At 34.6% G+C, this 18,620-nt stretch overlaps 1 protein-coding gene across 4 annotated transcripts in view; it reads right to left on the bottom strand.

Annotated features, from left to right (window-relative positions):
* Positions 1–18,620, bottom strand: part of ADGRV1 (adhesion G protein-coupled receptor V1) — a 556,802-nt gene that overhangs the window by 479,323 nt on the left and 58,859 nt on the right. For 2 of the 4 annotated variants that reach the window (XM_053224888.1, XM_053224896.1), the window contains exons 10-20: positions 18,293–18,469; positions 15,952–16,175; positions 13,134–13,166; positions 11,715–11,841; positions 11,432–11,617; positions 10,502–10,682; positions 9,606–9,769; positions 8,397–8,520; positions 6,907–7,173; positions 1,484–1,610; positions 435–652 (exon numbers count right to left, since the gene is read on the bottom strand). In XM_053224888.1, coding sequence (XP_053080863.1) covers positions 435–652; positions 1,484–1,610; positions 6,907–7,173; positions 8,397–8,520; positions 9,606–9,769; positions 10,502–10,682; positions 11,432–11,617; positions 11,715–11,841; positions 13,134–13,166; positions 15,952–16,175; positions 18,293–18,469 — 1,828 coding nt within the window. The remainder of the gene's footprint in view (positions 1–434; positions 653–1,483; positions 1,611–6,906; positions 7,174–8,396; positions 8,521–9,605; positions 9,770–10,501; positions 10,683–11,431; positions 11,618–11,714; positions 11,842–13,133; positions 13,167–15,951; positions 16,176–18,292; positions 18,470–18,620) is intronic. The other 2 variants (XM_053224893.1, XM_027038262.2) reach the window with 1 other exon arrangement.

Here is an 18,620-nt window from a genome sequence, read left to right as displayed (position 1 = left end):
CATTAATAACCAAAAAAGCATGAAAAGAGAATATTAACTAGAAAGTTTTAATTCCTGTGCTTAAAACCACAAGTAATGGGGAAACTGATTGTCTAAATTGTTTCAATGGCACAAGACCAAGCTTTAAGCTACCATGAATCTGTACTTCCTAACTTCCGTTAATATTTTGTTGGAGATACTCTATTTAGTGAGGAAAAAAATCTAAGTTTAAGAATGAATGTAAGTCTCCATCCATAAAACTTAGCCAAGCCAAGATCACAAAATGAATGTTAAAAATAATGCTTCTATCAAAAAGGGTATTTTTGACATTTAAAGTTGGACAATCAAGATACACTTACTTCTTCATTAATTGTATTTTTGGTACAGCTCTAATTACTTATGTATAAAACATCAAATTTCAGCAATAAAATAAAAAAGGTGGAAAAACACAGCACCTGAAATGTTTACAAGCTTTAAAATATAAAATTCATTGAATTCAGGAATTTTATCTGGAAAAGCATGGAGAATTATTGGCTTGGCTTCTTCACCATCCATAAAGTTAACAATCCCTGAAGTTTCATAGAACTCCTGTCCAGGCTGCAAAGCAGAATCATTCTCAAACAGCTGCCAAGCCACAGAAACATTGCCAAAGTGTCCGCGATGCCTCAAAATCCTACGTAACAAATTAAAGAAAATGAATTCTTATGAAAAATATATAAGTAGTGAATTTAACTCCAATGATAGCTTTCTGTGTTATCTCAGCAATAGACTTTTTCTATTTACCATCTTTAATATAAACCAGCCAGCTAATCCTTAGCACCCACGATTAATCTCACGGTAAGAGAATGAGGCAGAACTTTATTTTTTTATTTTTTTTTTAATGTTTTATTTATTTTTGAGACAGGGAGAGACAGAGCATGAACAGGGGAGGGTCAGAGAGAGGGAGACACAGAATCTGAAACAGGCTCCAGGCTCTGAGCTGTCAGCCCAGAGCCTGACACGGGGCTCGAACTCACGGACCGCGAGATCATGACCTGAGCCGAAGTCGGCCGCTTAACCGACTGAGCCACCCAGGTGCCCCGGCAGAACTTTAAACAACAAAGAGAAGCCATCTTAAAAGTCATACTCTTCAAAGTACAAACTGAAGGGTAAATTCTAAACCCCATCGAAAAATATTTACAGAAGAACTGGCAAGAGTTCTTCAAAAGCAAAGGATGGGGTGAGGGTAGTCACATATCATTTGAAAGAAGAGTTGCAGAAGACCTTGGATAACTCAAGTCTCTCAGTCCTGATGATGGAAGCTGAGGTGAGGAGGGTACGGATAATAATTTCTGTTCACCAGCTAATGTGTTGTTTTTTGTTTTTTTTACACAAGTGGCAACAGCATAAACAAAGCTTATCGTTCATTTTGAAATTTTGAAACATTAATAATATTTCAAATTTGTGCATACTTAAATGTTTTATTTTATCCAATTATGATTTTACCTTATTCAAATATGCTTACCAAAATGCATTAGTCTTTCCTTCTTCTACTGCTTTGTCTATGGGCTCCAGAGAAAAAATGCCATTTGGGTCATCATTAGCTTCAATTATCACTGTAGCTATTCCATATTGATATACTACTGTATCACCTAAATTAAAAAAATTAAAATAACAAAGAAGTAGTTAACTTGCTATTAAATTCATATTTTAAAATTAAGGAAAAGTTTATAATGAAGTTCAAATTTCAGCAAGAATTTCCACAATGAAGGTCATAAATAAAAGAGATGCCTAGATAAGTTTAATGTAACTTGTCTTTGTGGAAATGTTTAATTACAGAAGACCTACTTCACTGAAAAACATAGAAGATACTTTTCTTCACAACAGGAATATTGCTTTAGTAGTTTAATTAGAAATCAAAAACACAGCTTTATGTAATTCAAATTTTTGAGGTATATTCTTTCTTTTCATAAAAAGTGTGAGGATTACCCCATAACATAAAAATATTCCTGTTCAGGGGCACCTGGGTGGCTCAGTCGGTTGAGCTTCCGACTTCGGCTCAGGTCATGATCTCATGGTCTGTGAGTTCGAGCCCCGCGTCGGGCTCTGTGCTGACAGCTTGGAGCTTGGAGCCTGCTTCAGATTCTGTGTCTCCCTCTCTCTCTCTCACCCTCCCTGATTCATGCTCTGTTTCTCTGTCTCAAAAATAAGTAAACATTAAAAAAATATATTCCTGCTCATATTAATTAGAATAGTCTGAACATTTTCCTTTTTAATATTAAAATTTTTTTATTTTAGAGAGAGTGCATGAACAGGGGAAAGGAGCAGGGCGGAGGGGGGTGGAGAGAGAGGAAGAGAATCTTAAGCAGGCTCCTTGCTCAGTGAGGAGCCGATGAGGGCTCAATCCCACGACCCTGGGATCATGACCTGAGCTAAAATCAGGAGTCAGATGCTCAGAATGAGCCACCCAAGGCATCCCTTGGGCATTTCCATTTATTTATATTTATTTTTTTAATATTTATTTTTGGGAGAGACAGAGAATGAAGCCTTGGGGCGGTGGGGGAGGGGGTGGGAGGGGGAACGACACAGGATCCGAAGCAGGCTTCACACTGACAGGAGCAAAGCCAATGCAGGGTTCAAACTCACAAACTGTGAGATCATGACTGAGCCGAAGTCAGACACTCAACTGAACGAACCACCCAGGCACCCCGTGTATTTTCCTGTAAGTCTCTGTTTTCAGGAAGCAGTTTGCTTCCTGAACAAAGCAATCTTTATGGTGTTGAACTTGATTCCTCTACTCCAATTCCATCCAAAGTGTGTCAGCACTGTTATTGACAATAACATTCTCATTATTTCCCAGAGATCTAAAGCTCTTTTCTGTTCCTGCTGTTCCCAAAGCAAGCAAAATCCTCCTTATCTTTACACTTGTTACTCCTCAGGACCCGGCTCAAGCGACACATCTTCCAGGAATTCTTCCTTGAATTCCAAAGTTAAGGTAAGAGAAGTTCCACCATATTCCTACAGCACTTCCCACTTTGTCAGTGTATCATAACAATCATAGCATTAATTTAGTACACACACCCACACACACATACAATTCTACTGTGAGCTCCTTGGACAAATCCTTCTTAATCAATTCCATGCCCTGAAGAGTAGAGTTCCAGTAACTGGTACACAAAAGTTATTTATGAATGTTAACTGAACTGAAAGAAATAAAACTTTTAAAATCAGATAAGGGCAACATCTAAAACTAAAATTACAGAATCAGAAATTAAATGCAGCAGACCAGCACATTAAAAAGAATTTACATGAATATACAACTGTACTCACACTTACTTTGATAATTAACCAATGGAAAGAGGGAAAAAATACTGTCTAGTAAAATAATTGTACAGAAAATGCTGACAATACAGAATAACCAAATACCTCAAAATATCGAATCATAAAAATCTAGGAAAAACAAAAACAATAAAATCTAATTTTGGCAGGATACTGATGCCATGTGCATTTGTCATACAACATATCACACGTGGTACTAAAAACTCATTCTGTCCCTCCACAGGGAGAACTGACAGTATTTAACAAGGGCTCTGAGCATGGCCATATCCTTTGATTCAATAATTCAATCTCAGGCCATATACTGTGAACAGTAACGATCAGGGACAAATATCCACTGCCAACACTAGGTCCTGTTAGAGATGCTACCCATTCAGCCCTCCTACCATTGATCCCTTCAGGGCTTGATGTGTTGACATCATAAAAGAGGAGAGAAGAGTGGAAGAGAAAGAACTAAGAGGAGATGTAAAAGCACAAATTATGTCATCCAAGTCTTCATAGCTAAAGTCACTACGTCCTCAGATGCCATGACATCTGGGAAAATATTGAAAACACATGCAGTGGCAGTATACCTCAGGCCAGTCATCCAGTGACACCGCTTCCTCTTACTTGTTCTCTCTCCAAATATCAAAATATATTTCCCCAATGATACATTTTACAAAATAAACACAGTCATTTCCTTGCATAGTCATGTTACATTCTCTGTGTAAGAGGTTTGGATGTTTTGGGGCACCTGGATGGCTCAGTCAGTTGAGCATCTGACTCTTGACTTTGGCTTAGCTCATGATCTCAGGGTTATGGTATCGAGCCCCATGCTGGGCTCTGTGCTAAGCATGGAGCCTGCTTAAGAATCTCCCTCTCTCTCTCTCTCACTCTCTCTCTCTCTCTCTCTCTCTCCCACTCCCCCATCCCTCCCTCTGCCCTTCCCCCACTTATGTGTGCATGTGTTCTCTCTCTAAACTTAAAAAAGAATAAAAAATTAAAAAGAGGTTTAGATATTTTGATCCACCATAATCATAGCGACATTTTGTTCCTGACAATAGTTGAACCCCAGTGACATTTTGACCCCAAAGATGTTTGGGATACAATAATTTTCCACAAAATGACACCAAATTAATAAATGGAATTAAGAACTTATTTCTACAGCAAACTATTAAGACCATGTCATTTCTTCATCATGACAGCAAAACTTTTTCACTTTTACATCACTTTTACATCATTTAAATTTTAGGACAATTAATCAAAATGTTTCTGGTCTACATAATACCTGATTAATAATTGTGGGAGGTTTTCTGTAACTGTAAAACTTATTTTGTGGACATTACTCTACAAAGTTAATTTTTTCCTCATAAGATAAGAATTTTTCATTTTTACTTTTCTAATTTTCTTATTAAGTCGTGTGAAAAACAAGAAGGGAAACAGGAAGAGAGACACAACTGAAGAGAGATAAAGATAGGGAAAATGACAGAGAAACACAGCATAAACAAACAGTGATCTCTTTCTTTTCCTTTTCTTCTTTCTGAGTATTTCAGTCCAAAAGACACAAAGTAAAGCACAAGGCAGGCATTCACAGTAAGGGCAGACGGTTATGGCACAACAGTGACCGGAGGCCATCTCCACAGAAGAAAACCTTGGTGTTAGATGTTGGAATCTGAGTGGAGTGGGAAGGTATCCACACAGGGAATTGGCCTAACATAGGAAGCTAGAAACCTAGAGGGGTAAGAAAGGTAACCTCCTTGTGTAAGGAGGATAAAAGAAGCAATGGGGAAAAGTGGTTACAGAGGGAATTAATCAAATAAGTAAATATATTAATGATAACAGCTTCTAAATTTAACAGTATCAGAGAAAGAAGGGACAAATATGGAAGGAAAGAAACCTGGAAGTTTATAACAAATCATTGAAATAGAAATAGAAATATTTGTATGAACTAATGGTTTTCACATAGTTGGATACAGAATTACAGATAGACAAGTGTGTGTGTGTGTGTATATAGAAATAGATACATAAATACATGCCTAATTTCTGTACACAAACAGGGCCGAGGAGGAACATACGCTGAGAACAAATATGCCCACCTAACGCCCAGATTCTGGTTTCTAAAAAACATCCTTCACTGAAAGAAACCAGGCTTCTTGGAGAAATGACGAATTTCAGGGTTGTCACAGGAAAAGTATAAGATGAGTTTGTAACAGCTTGCTGTGCCAGGAAGTAAGAAAATGCTCACAGAATAATATGGAACATGTCAAAAAGACAAAAAAGTCACCTCAAATAGGCTACCATTAGCCAAATCTGGGAAAATCTGACCACCAAAACAAATAATGACAGTGAAATATAACCCACTGTATTAAAATAAAATCATGAGTCAATACTGATATATAGATCAGTGAAAAAAAATGAAAGTTTGGTGAGTTACAGGATATTTACTAAAGTGTGTTCCCCACAAAAATATTTATTAATTACAAAGAAAAAAGTACAGTAGAGAAGCCTGGCAGTCACCACCTAAATTATGGTCAAAGTAAACACTGCCATCAAGGGACAAAAAACAAAATCACGTGTCAACTGAAGAGATGGTTAAGAACACAGTATAACTTCTATGAAATTCCTGTCAATGAGGTAAAACCTGAACCTAGTAATGGGGAAATATCAAACAAACCCAAAATGGGCGATGTTCTACAAAATAAGTAGCCTGTAATTTCTATATTTCAACGGTCATAAAAGTCAAGGAAAGACTGAGGAGAACTACTCCAAATTGAAGAGATTAAAGAGACAGGACAACTAAAATCAATGCATGATTTATGAAAGGATCATTTTGCTAGAAAGGACATTATTGGGACAACTGGAGAAATCTGAATGGGGTCTGAGGCAATGACTACATTAATGTTATATTAATGGTTATACTACATTATGGTTATATTGTGGTTATGTAAGAGAGTGTCCTTGTTTGTAGAAAAAATGCACTGAAGTATTCAGGGGTGATGGAGTATCCTATCTTCAACTTATTCTCAAAAGGTTCATAAAAAACTAGCTCTTTGTACACTTAAAAGAATAAATGTAGAAACAAGCTATAGCCTCACCAATTGACTAAAGGTGATATCAGGACCCAAACAGTGGGGTCCAAACATCCTGCTTCATTTATGGTATAGAGAAGAAGAAAGAGCCTATCTTTTCCTTCTTGCAAAGTATCATTCATCATGGCTATACCTTCAGAGAATTATCAAACAGCCAGTTGTATTCAGCCATCTACAGACTGCAGCTTCCTGGCCAGTATCTCCAACACCATGCTAGAATGGCAAGGGGTTACAGATACTGATTCCCTAAGCCCTTGGGTTACTAAACAAGGCTGAGGGTAGCTTTAACTAGAAGATTTCTATTCCTTACATAGTACCACAATTTTATACATGTGCCACATTGTGAAAAAAATTAAAAATAATGCCACAGAGTATACCAGGCACATGAAGATTCAACGCGTATATTCTTCATTCTTTCCCTCAAAAAAGCAATGAAAGAAACAATTCTGCTCTTGAATAGTCATAGATGACAGTTACGTACTTAATGTCATCTTGATAAAGGTACTGAAACAACAGATCCGCCATAAAAATATAATTTATTTACCTGTTGAATTAAAGAGGATTATATAAAAAGACTCATCTGTTTCTGGGATATCATCTTCATTAATGAAGACAGATATCCTCTGCTTCCTATTTCCAACCGCAAAAACAAGCGCTTCTCCCTTTTCAACAGGAACAAAGTCTCCCTCTCTTGCGGTAGCCTTCCCATCCATGGTAGCATATTGGACAGTGCAGGCAACATCCACAGATCCATTTCTGAGAACTGTAAAGTTAGCAGTCTCACCTTCCTGAACTCTCACCACACGAGGTTCTGAAATATTTATGAAGAAAAGAAGGAACATGTGAGCTTTTCTGATCCCATCTACATATCTTCAAATCACTTTGTTTCTCCCTGCCCAAACAAGAACTGTCCTCCATTGTATCTTTGCTTAAAGATTCAACTCTATTGCCAAGTCCTACATGAAGCCTCTTCTGATTACTTCTAGGTTAGTAACCTTCCCCTTGCCTTCATTCCTACAGAAATCATGGTCTTCAGCTCTCAAGCTGTCAGTAAATTACATGCTGAATCCTCTGCCTACTGTTTCATATACCTCATATCCAAATTCAGATTGTAAATTCCTTGAGAATAAGCCCAGCTATCTTACGTTCTATTTTTGCCACAGCAATTAGCAGAAGGCTGAACACAGGACTAATTCATTATGTACATGTTATTTGAATGTTAAGAATAGTCATCAATAAAATTCAAGAGCTTTAAAAGATTCCTGCAGTTATAAATTGAATGGCTTGCAAAAAAAGGTTTAAGAAAGAATTAGACACCAATTAAGCTCACAAATCAAACTAAAAAAGGTCAACTGCAGAGAACAAACCAATGGTTCCAGGAGGCAGAGTGGGAAGGTAGGGATTGGGGATAAAATAGGTGATGGGGATTAAGGAGTGCCCTTGTCACAATGAGCATGGGGTGTTTATCGAAGTTTTGAATTACTATATTGTATACCTGAAAGTAATATCACACTGTACATTACCTATACTGGAATTAAAATTACAATGAAAACTAAAAACTGTCTAGAGTCCCCAAAAAGACTTCTAAAGAAAATTAAAATGCAAAAAATAGGGAATCCTTAATTTACAGATCCAATAAAGATTAGTTATTACATTACAGTAAGTGAGCATCCATTAGGCAAATAATACCCAGACCCTGAACTGGCTACATTGTGTACTGGAAGAAGTTTCGTGAAGAGTGCTCTTTACTGCACAAAGGCAAAAGAAATACCTTGGAATCTGAAGGCAGAGGGAGAACAAAGCTAGTAAAAACAGTACTTGTTTTATTTTCTTTTTCCTTCCGACAACCTTTAAAAACATTTCTTAAAATATCAAACAGATTAAATAATGATCATTCAAACAAATCAAGAAATCATATTTAAATAAGCATCAGTTGTGCTTTCTTGAAAATGTTCAGTTAAAAATGTTACTGAAGACATATCTATCTACTGTTTAAAAAGATGTGAGGTCACTCAAAAAAGACTGAAATACCACCTGCAAAATAAATGGGGTCATCATTTCTTCTAATCCTCAGAGTTGCAGTAGTTCTATTTCCTATTTTAGCTCCTCCAGTGGCATTAAGTAGAGTGATGGTGAATTCCTCCATTTCCTCTGGAATCTTGTGGGAAATGTTATACATGTTTTAAGTCAGGTGATTTGCACAAACAATTCTATACTACAGTCCTAAATTATTTTTTATCTTTTAAAAAATGACTCTATTAATGGCAGTACTAACATTCACTGCCATTTGAGGCAGAAGCACCCTAATGATTCAAGTAGGATTCAGACCCAAAAAAACATTTTAATATGCATTTCATCCAAACAGCCATTTTATTCTAACTCATAAAATTTAATAGAAATCCAGTTATTTTGTTTTATATATGCTAAAAACTATAAATACTACACAGCTCACATTATTTCTATAAGAAGATATGTGTCGTTTACCAAAAAAAAAAAAAAAAAGCCAGAAAAATAACTTTTGGATGCATTTATAACAGAGGTCATAAGAGTAACAACAGTGTGGCTAGCTCTCGAAGGCCTCTCACAAACCTTACTGAAGCTTCACCCATAAAGACCTCATTCCCATGTCCTACCAAGACGAGATTCCCTACCATCTCTGAGTCTATATAAATCCATAGGTGAACACCATTTCTCTTTCATTTCATCCATGCAAGCTAGTGTTCTCTGCATCCTAAAATGGAAGCATGTTGGAAGTCTTTCTCTCAAGGAACAAGCCTGAGGGAAAGTAAACAGGCTTCGTGACTGTTTAAAGCACAGCTCAGCTCAGAAAAGTCCACTACCATTGTTACTAAGTTCTTTCTCTTCACTACCAATGACATGAGCACCACTCTGGGTCCATGATCCATCTGGTCCTTTGTTCCGATTCTGAGAATGCACCAAGAGCATACTTAATAGATGGTACACCCTTGTCTTCAAAGGCCCAAAGCATAAGCGGCACATTTAACCTCAACCTAACCTCGACACCTGTGCATGTTACTGGCAAGCGTGAGTTCTAAGAGTTAAAAATGCCTTCAGGGAAACAAAAAGTATTTCTCTTTTGGTGTCTATTCAGACATTATCATGCCTGCATTCTTTTTGTCATATCTTCATGACAAGATGTATTGCCAGATGATTAATTATTAAATAAAAACTAATTATTAAGCAATGACAACACATAAAGAGAGTTAATATATGCAAATTTACCTCATCTGGAAGGGAATAAATGGTGATATTTTTCGAAAATTCCTGATCTCCAAAGAAAATAGTCCCTTGGACAGGAAACACATCTTGTGTAAAGTCTGGACAAACCACCCATGATACACTAACAACACCAAAGTTGCCTCGATTTCTTACTACATCATAAACAGCTGTGAAATACAAATGTGTATAATATACATGAATATATATTGAACAATTATAAAATAAGTAAAGAAACTGCTTAAAAAACAAAAGTAAATATAAGACCTCTTTTTAATAAAAGCCAATCATTTGCTTACATGGGTTCAAAGTATGTATCTAAATGTGGTAACCTAGTTTTCTTTCTGCAGGTATAAAATGTGTGCAATAAATGGACTTGATCTTATTTACCACAGTTCGGGGATTTAAAAGTCATTCACCACAGGGAACAAAATGGTGATTAATCAGGTTCACCTATCATAAAGTTCTAAAAGGATATTTGCTAAAGCTGCTGGAGGAAGCTGTACACTCAAAAGTAATTTTTTCACCTACACAGACGCTGCTCTAAAAATAAGCTCCTTCTCATTTCATGCCACTGCACTTAGCTCCCAAGCACTAATTCTCAGTTTTAAAGTCTCTCCTATTTGAATCCTATCGTTCGGATTCTACCACATGTGGTTAACTGAAATCAAAATATAACTGAGACCATCATTATCATTACATCATTATCATTACAATACTAAGGTAAGAAATAAAAATAGGAATCCTAAACGTCATTTTTAAAAACACCAATGTCTGCACTACATGTAATTTTAAGGCAGATGGACAAGTAAAAATAACTATTTGCTAAAGAAATAAAATAAAAAGTGGTTAATTTCCTCTTTAGTAAACAATACTAGAATATGAGAAGCAGAACAAATTACCACTATAGGTATCGTCTCCTTTACTTTCATTGATCATAACAATTAGATCTTCAGAAACAAACTCTATAATCCCATGAGGATCGTCGTTTTTTAGAATTGTTATGTTGACAACCGTGGCACTTCCCAACTTGCTTTCCCGTTCACCATGGCTGCTGAGGACCACCCAGTAGTGTTCATCCAACTAAAGTGAACATGTCAAATTAGGAAAGATATGAAGTTCAAATATTCAAAGCAAATAAAATACAGATAATCAGAAATACTACTACTACCTATTTTTCAGAAACATACCACTCACTGAGAAAACAAAAGAGCTAATATTATTTCTAAAACAATTGTTTAACATTCTCCTGTCGGGTAAGGGAGACATCAGATATAAAAGTACATATTATCCAAAAAGAGAAAAGAGAAGCCATGAGACTATACTGAAACAGTAAGAAGGCTTGGACATATCACTGATGATCTAGTCATTTAAACTAGCACATGTAAATAAAATAAAATTAATTTCAAAGCTACATACACTCTGGTGTGCAAACATGCTGGAACAATATGGGGTACCATTAATACAAAACTTAACTTTATTTCCTTTAAAAATGTGATTTTACAGAAACACTTCAAACCCATATCACTACACGTTCAAACAGGTTACATACAATAAGGCTTAACATAAGTAAACTTATGAAAACCAATCACTGAAAGTTTCAGATCATTTGGTATTTCTTTATGTAGGACAAACATGCAATTCAAAGTTGAATGAATCTTCTTTTGCTTTTTAAACTTGTTTTTCTTTTCTTTTCCAAACATAAATACTTCTCAATCTTTTCTTGCTCACTTCCATTCCTCTATCTCCTTGTCAATGTTCAAAATATCTACACTCATAATGTACTAGATACTATCAGCTTTCCACAAAAGCACAAGAAAAAAATCCTGTACCTCTGGTATCCCATCCAATCTTGATAACAATGTGATTACGATCTCTCGTTCCCCAGGTTTAAATTCTAGCACCCCTGTGTTTCCGTAGAATTCATTGCTATCTCTCGGCTCTACTCGGTAGTGTAGAAACTGCTTAACCAGAGCTCCCCTGGATCGGGTGATATGGAGCTCTACAGATTCCCCTTCCTTAAAAAAAATGAAAATCCACAAAAGTTCAAATCCATCAAGACTGTTCTCCTCGAGTTGTGAGTACAGAATAGATGGAAGTTTCTCTAATACTTACTTTTATAACATAGGGTCCTCTAGATGTAGGAGAAAATTCAAAAACTCCCCCAGGATCATCATTTTCCAAAATAATTAGGTCACGGCTAGTATATCCAGATTTTAGCACTTGATTTTCCACACTGACGCTGTAAAAGGCAAAGGGGAGAAAAAGGCATCCGCCACCTATAATCTTACTTCTCAATTTTGTAGCCTTACTTATAATATTTACAACACTTTCAGAAAATGAATATGAATGTTACTAGGAGTTAAACTGAATTTAAGTGTATTAAAATCACTTAGGATCAAAACAGTTTTACTCATAACATTTATGGAAGAATTTATATTTCTGAATTCTTTATATCTTTCATATTTGACTGAAATCGCATGTTGCCTAAGTACACCAAAAATACAGTAATCAAAGGCAATAAATATATTTTTATAAAGTACCAAATCTAGAAATTCACAGTTTTAGAAAAATTTAATTTGTAACATGTAGTTAGAAAATATATTTAAATAAAATTGTTTTGACTTTACATACACTTGAATTTTTTTTTAAATAACTCATGACATTAGATTATACTAACTAAATAAAAGTTGGGTAACTGCATGGACTAAAGCAAACCACAGAGATAAAAAATAAATGAAATTATGATTAGATTTTAGAAATATTTTGTGACCTTTCATATGGTTCTATTCACTTCAATTTTAACCTCCTAATTTTTTGTTATTATGTAAGAAAATATAGGACATACACCAAAAAATATGGAATAGAATGGAACTGAGATGTATGACTTGGTAAACAATTCCAATACATCTCTCAAAAGAACATATTTAAAACCAGATTATTTTTTTCATTTCTGGTTTTTATGCTCAATGTGTAATTAGAATGATCAAAGGGACTGGGAGGCAAGGCTCTGGGGGTTTAAAAGCCAGCATACTCTGAGAATTCTCAATCCTGCAATCTGCTCTAAACCTTCCCAAATGTCACTGTCTGCTAAACCAAAAAGTACTCATGATCAGACCTCAAAATTACAATGAAGCCACAATTAATACGTAGAAAAGACAGCTCACTTCCTACGTAAAAGAGAATCAGAATTAACATCCTTCTCTAGCTTTTGGATATTGGACAACCAACACCTAGCATACTCGTGGCCACAGAAGAGACAGTCCAAATAATAGGACAGCTATTTGTTATACTGTTAATGCAGTCATACGATTTTCATAACAAATCTGCCCATATTTCATACACGCTCCTCTTACCATTAGAAAATGAAACTACACACAAAACATGCACAGGCATCAAGCAAAATTTCTCAAGACCTGTGGACATGCAGAACCACAGCCTTGTCCAAAACAATGGCTGGAAAAGCAAAAGGTTGAAAAACCAAAACCAAAAACAAAAAACAAAAAAAACCCAGTCATTATTTTGTACACTTACCCAAAAAACACGACAAACCTTTTGGTTTCTACCCTGTCAACACAGAAAGAAGTATGGGAGGGACGAAAAAGGAGACAGAGACACCATTTGCCAAAATCTCACTAATACTGCTAGGAATTTGAATGACAGAGTAAAAATAAAGCTAAAGAAAGCCTTTCATTTTTCCCCCATGAGCCAGTAATGTACACTTTATGGGAATTCTGCACATTGGTTTCTTTGCTATTGACAAATGCTAGCAAGAGGTTCAGCAGTTCCCACTTGGGAAGGATGACCCCATGGCCAGCCAGCATGTCAACACCCATTGAAGACATTCCTTTCCAGGCCTGTTCCAAGGCACGGAGGCCTGCCAAGCACTGTGCATGCTCACAGACCGCAGCAGCTGAGCAAATCTCATTCAGCCTGACTTATAATTACTTAGTAGCTTTAATGAGGTTTTTAAAAAAACAAAAATCTTTGTCCTCAGATCTAAAGCCAACTGTTCTTTGAAAAAATTAAAACTCTATAAGCAAAGAAATACATACCTTTCCATTTGCATAGAAATATATTCAAGAAGCCATAAGACAGCAGTTTGTGTTTTAATTTTGACAACTATTACTTACAAAGAACTTAGTATCAGGAAATCTAAATACTTTCAAATATACAATGTATTGCATTTTCAAACAGCCTCAAAAAACACATGTCAACAAGCACAATACAAGGGCTTCATTTTTAAAGTCAAATAACATTGTAAAAATGGGGTTATACACCACATATACAAAAAGTTTTCTGAAATAAATTGGAAAAATAATTTCTTTTTCTGATCTGGGGAAAACTAAACAGTAAAATATTTTTTACCTGATAAGATATTGAAAGCATCATAAACTGTTTAACTCCAGAGCAACTTTTATCTGTACTACAGAGAACTTGTATTTGAATTTGACTTTAGAGAAAGTGTATAATGTACCACAATAAAGTGTTAATTATTTTTGTTGCACTATTATATCATAACGTAATAATACTTACTACCATTCATTCTTTCATTTTAGTTAAAAATTTGCAAAAGTGAGATGGAGGTTTTGGTAAAATATATTATTTCCACTCAAAGATTTTATTCTCATATTTATTTAATTAAATATGTCTTAGAACACTCAAAGGTACTTTGCACATTCTTGTTCATGCACAACTAATACAAGTAAGCACTAGCTGCTAATTGAATTAAAACATTTTAATATAAAATTGAAATAATTTCCTGTATTTGAAAAGAGAGGAACTAATAATTCCTGAAATTCTCTACTCCATGATTTGTACTTCTTGTGTATTGTTTTTGCCGATGGGAGACAGAGAAATAAACACATAAAAATTATATTTAATTAAAGGTTTATATTATAAAGTTAAAATTGACTATTTTGATGGAATTATAGTCACTATAAACTTTCAGAGATGAAATTTAAATCATTCTTTAAACATTTGGCCAAAGTGGAAACTCATTAACAATTTCTATGAACTGCTATATGTCTGGTTTATAACTGCTGTTCATTTTCTTTCAGTTTATTTTTGAAGACTATTGATTTAAGAAGTACTCAAACCTAACTAAGAGAAAAAGAATGTAAGTGAAAAAATAATCATTTTCAGTTTTCATTTACATTACATTTCACTGATTTTCTTGAGTCATTTGAAATACCTTTCCATAAGATTTAATGTGAAATACGTATCTAAAACATAAGTCATTTGGACAGTGTGAGTGTTGCATTTGGTTTTTGCTTTTTTGTTTGTTCACTTTATTGTTGTTTTGTTACTTTTCACGTAAAAAAGTACACATAAAACGGTTATGAAAACAAAATGCATAGCAGACATTCTGTAAATTTATTCCGTACATTCTTATTTTTCCTCAACATAAAAATAAAGAAGAGCTACTAATCAGGTTTATGGAATATGTTTACACAAAATACCTACAAAGAAAAACCTAATGGTAAAATATAGAGGATCAGGGCTTCCATAAAATAATGATTGCTATTTCACTCCTGATTCATGTAATATAAGATAATGTCAATTAAATTTATCTGTGAATTTTATTGTTTATAAAATATGAATTTTACAAACCCCTCCAATCACACTAACCCCCTCTAATATGTATCAACTTTAATATAGGGAATTACAGTACATAAGATTGATCTTGATTTTTTTTAATTAACTGACATCAGTAAATACAGTATTCTTTTTCATTTTTGGAGATTTTTTGAATTGCTTAAAAAAAATTCTCTTTAGGAGACTGTAATATTTTCCTAATACCAATTATCCACTGAGAAATATTAAGTAAATTCTCATTATTACAGAAGAATACCTCTTAAATTTGTACTTTTGATTCTCTAAAAATATAAATACTATTTAGCGTTCACATTCTATGCTAAAAGAGAATTTCATTATATAAAGATTAACACTTTCTTTTTACTCACTCAAAATAAAGCTCTAATCCTCTCCCCTGTTGAAAATGAAGCCAACAGAGCTGTTTGCTTAACCTAACATTTTAGATTTGTTGCTGCCTACTTTTTTAATATAGCAACCTATTAGCTATGCTTATGATGTATCTGATACCTTTCATAAATTTTCCCTGTAATGTTTCCTCATAATGAATAGCAGGGTAAAAGTTCACTATGTCATAACACTCATAGTTGCCATCAACAAAAAACAAAACGTCAGAAGAGGAGCAAAATGTTATCCACTCAGTTTTTTCTTTTTACTTTATATGGAGGAAATAATTAAAACAAAAAATTATTTCAGAGACCTTGAACATATAACATATACATGTTACTAAATAAACATAAACTAAACGGGTTATTACCTGTCTAGAGAAAGTGTTACCGTCTCATTCATTTCCGGTGTATCATCAGCTTTGACCGTAATGTTGATTGTTGTGTCACTTTGCCCAGATAAAAACACAACAGAGCCATTAAAGGGACCTATATCGTCCAGGGTCACTGCTTTTGAATTAAAGCCAGAGGGCTTCAAACTCCAATAGACAGTAGCCTGGCCATCAGTTCCATCTCGATGTAAGGGAATGTAGACCTTATACAAAGAAAAAAAATGGAACAATTTCTTCTGAAACATATGCTAACAAATTATATAAGCTTTCAGTTAGGGCATGTACATGTTATTATGTGAATTATGAATATATGCATTCTGCATAGAGAAGCCAACTATTAGATGACATTAAAAATACAACTGAACAAGCCTTCTGTTTAAGCATAAAAATAATTTTACATATAGTTAATTCTTAATAGTATTTGCTAATCAAATTTATCTACGAAATTGCTCCCACCCAAAAGTATCCCTAACCTGGGATTTGTCTTAATAAAAAGAAAAATATTTTAAAAGTCAAAAAATCATGAAAAACAGAACAATCTGCCTGAAGAATACATTTCCACTGCAGTTTCTCTGAAAAAGAATTAACGTAATATCACAATATAAACTGAAAAATGAGCTTTTGTAAGTAAAACTAGAAAATCATGTGAGAGGCATCCTAAAATGATGAGGGCAAAAAATACAAAGTAATACCATAAATAAATGTTTCTAACCCACACAATAAATGCAGTAGAAACAAAATCAGATACTCAAATCATAATTCTGGGTTACTCTGGACAAGTTACTTAACCTCCCTGACCTCAATTTCCACAAGTGAAATGAAGCTAGAGTTTCCCTATTTTGTAAGTTTGTGGAGAGGATTAGAGTGCCTCTCCATTGTAGGATCTAAATAAAGGATATTATAATAATTCTGAAACAAATTATATTTGGTAGTTTTAAGTGTAGTATATTTCAAATATACATAATAAAAGGATAAATTATAGATAATGATAAAGTTTTTTCAAATAAAGAATATAAATGAATACCTAATGGTAGATATGCCATTTTTTAAGCCCCTAAAAAAGGTACTTTCTTTGTTCTTTGCTTTTTTAATACATCTCATCTTGAAAAATGGAAGATATTTTCCTCACTAACCATTCTGCTAATTTGACTAGCAATAGTCAGGGCTGGAGACTAGGGAGCAAAATAAGATATTTAGGGAAGACAAAAAAAATTAACAGAGGGCTGAGCCTTTTAATCACCCTGAAGAATGGGTGTGGCCTGGGCTACAGATGAAACACAGAGAAACAGAACCAAGGGAAATTTCCACCCTTTCTGTTTCCCAGAAGAAGAATTCAGGTTCATAGAGCCCAAAATTTTCCCTCAAAACTTACTTCTCTCAAGGGAAAAATATGAAATGGTACAATGACAGATGAATGAAAGAAAGCAATCCACTCTTTAATTTTTTTTTTTTTAGTTTTTAGAAGGAAACAGAGTATTAAGAAAAAATATAAAAAATCACAACCATCTTAAAAAATTAGCTTCTCTGCCTATTTATAGAATGAAATATACAAACAAAGGAAGTTGCAGACACCCCATTTTGACATGAGGCTTTGATAACAAAAACAGTTATCTTCTTTTCTGATCTGAACCCCAAACTACTTTAAATCAAACAGAAGTGTGAGAGACTTGGAAAGGGTCTCAGGGATAGACTGTGACTCAGAAAATGGTAAAGCTGAAGGTTAGAGCCATCCCTGGATAGATGGCAGGAAAATTCAATTAGGGTAGGGAGCAGGTAGGGGTGCTGAATATATGAGTATGCTTTTGTGTGTGTGCGCATACACAAAAATTTACCCATATATATAATATAAAATTCCTAGGATTTGGCATTCCACTACTTTACCACCATCACTTCCATCACCAAGCAGAGAACCCAAGGCAGCCACCCCAGTCCTGTCCCAGGAGGCAAGCATAAGGAATGCTAAGAAATGGAACAGGCCAAGGATACCTGAGGTACACATGACTTGGCAACAAAAAAATATATTTGGCTATCACTCTGTCAAATGTCATAGCACTACCTAAAAGTAGCCACGTCAAAATACTCAATTCTGGCCATGAGCGATTAATTCTAATTTTATTTTTTCAAATATGGCAAAAGATGATGGAAAATCACATCCTCATCAGTTATTTATATCAAATGACATATTGAAGACTTGCTGTAAATGCTGGTGCTTTTCAAGATCTGTTGCTTTTGTATGTTAATACTAAAAAAAAAAAAAAATAGTGTCTGTGCATTATCTCAAGACTCATTAGGCCCCATCAATGAGAATAAGCCTACTTACCACTTCAGCAGCAGAATCTTCTGGTTCATGCAAAATGATTGGAAGGTTGCTAATGAAGCCAATTTCTCCATTTGCAATGTCCGGAGTAACCGCTAAAGAAATATTTTGGATTTTCCCAAATCTAGGACTTATAGGTGGGATTGGGGGAATTATGTTCACCAACTCCACAGTTTCCAACTATAATAAACAAAGAAACAAACACAATGAAAAATTTTAAAGAACAGAAATTTTTAAATTGAAAAAAAAAAAGTCATAATAGCACGGGGCACCAAAGTAAATACGGCTAAAGTTCACAAATAAACTTGGCAATTTCACCTCCTCTTTCATT

This window comes from Acinonyx jubatus, chromosome A1, assembly GCF_027475565.1.
Source record: "Acinonyx jubatus isolate Ajub_Pintada_27869175 chromosome A1, VMU_Ajub_asm_v1.0, whole genome shotgun sequence".
In the NCBI taxonomy this organism is placed as follows: domain Eukaryota; kingdom Metazoa; phylum Chordata; class Mammalia; order Carnivora; family Felidae; genus Acinonyx; species Acinonyx jubatus.
The sequence above is the reverse complement of the archived record's forward strand: the minus strand, read 5'-3'. Positions and strand labels throughout refer to the sequence as shown.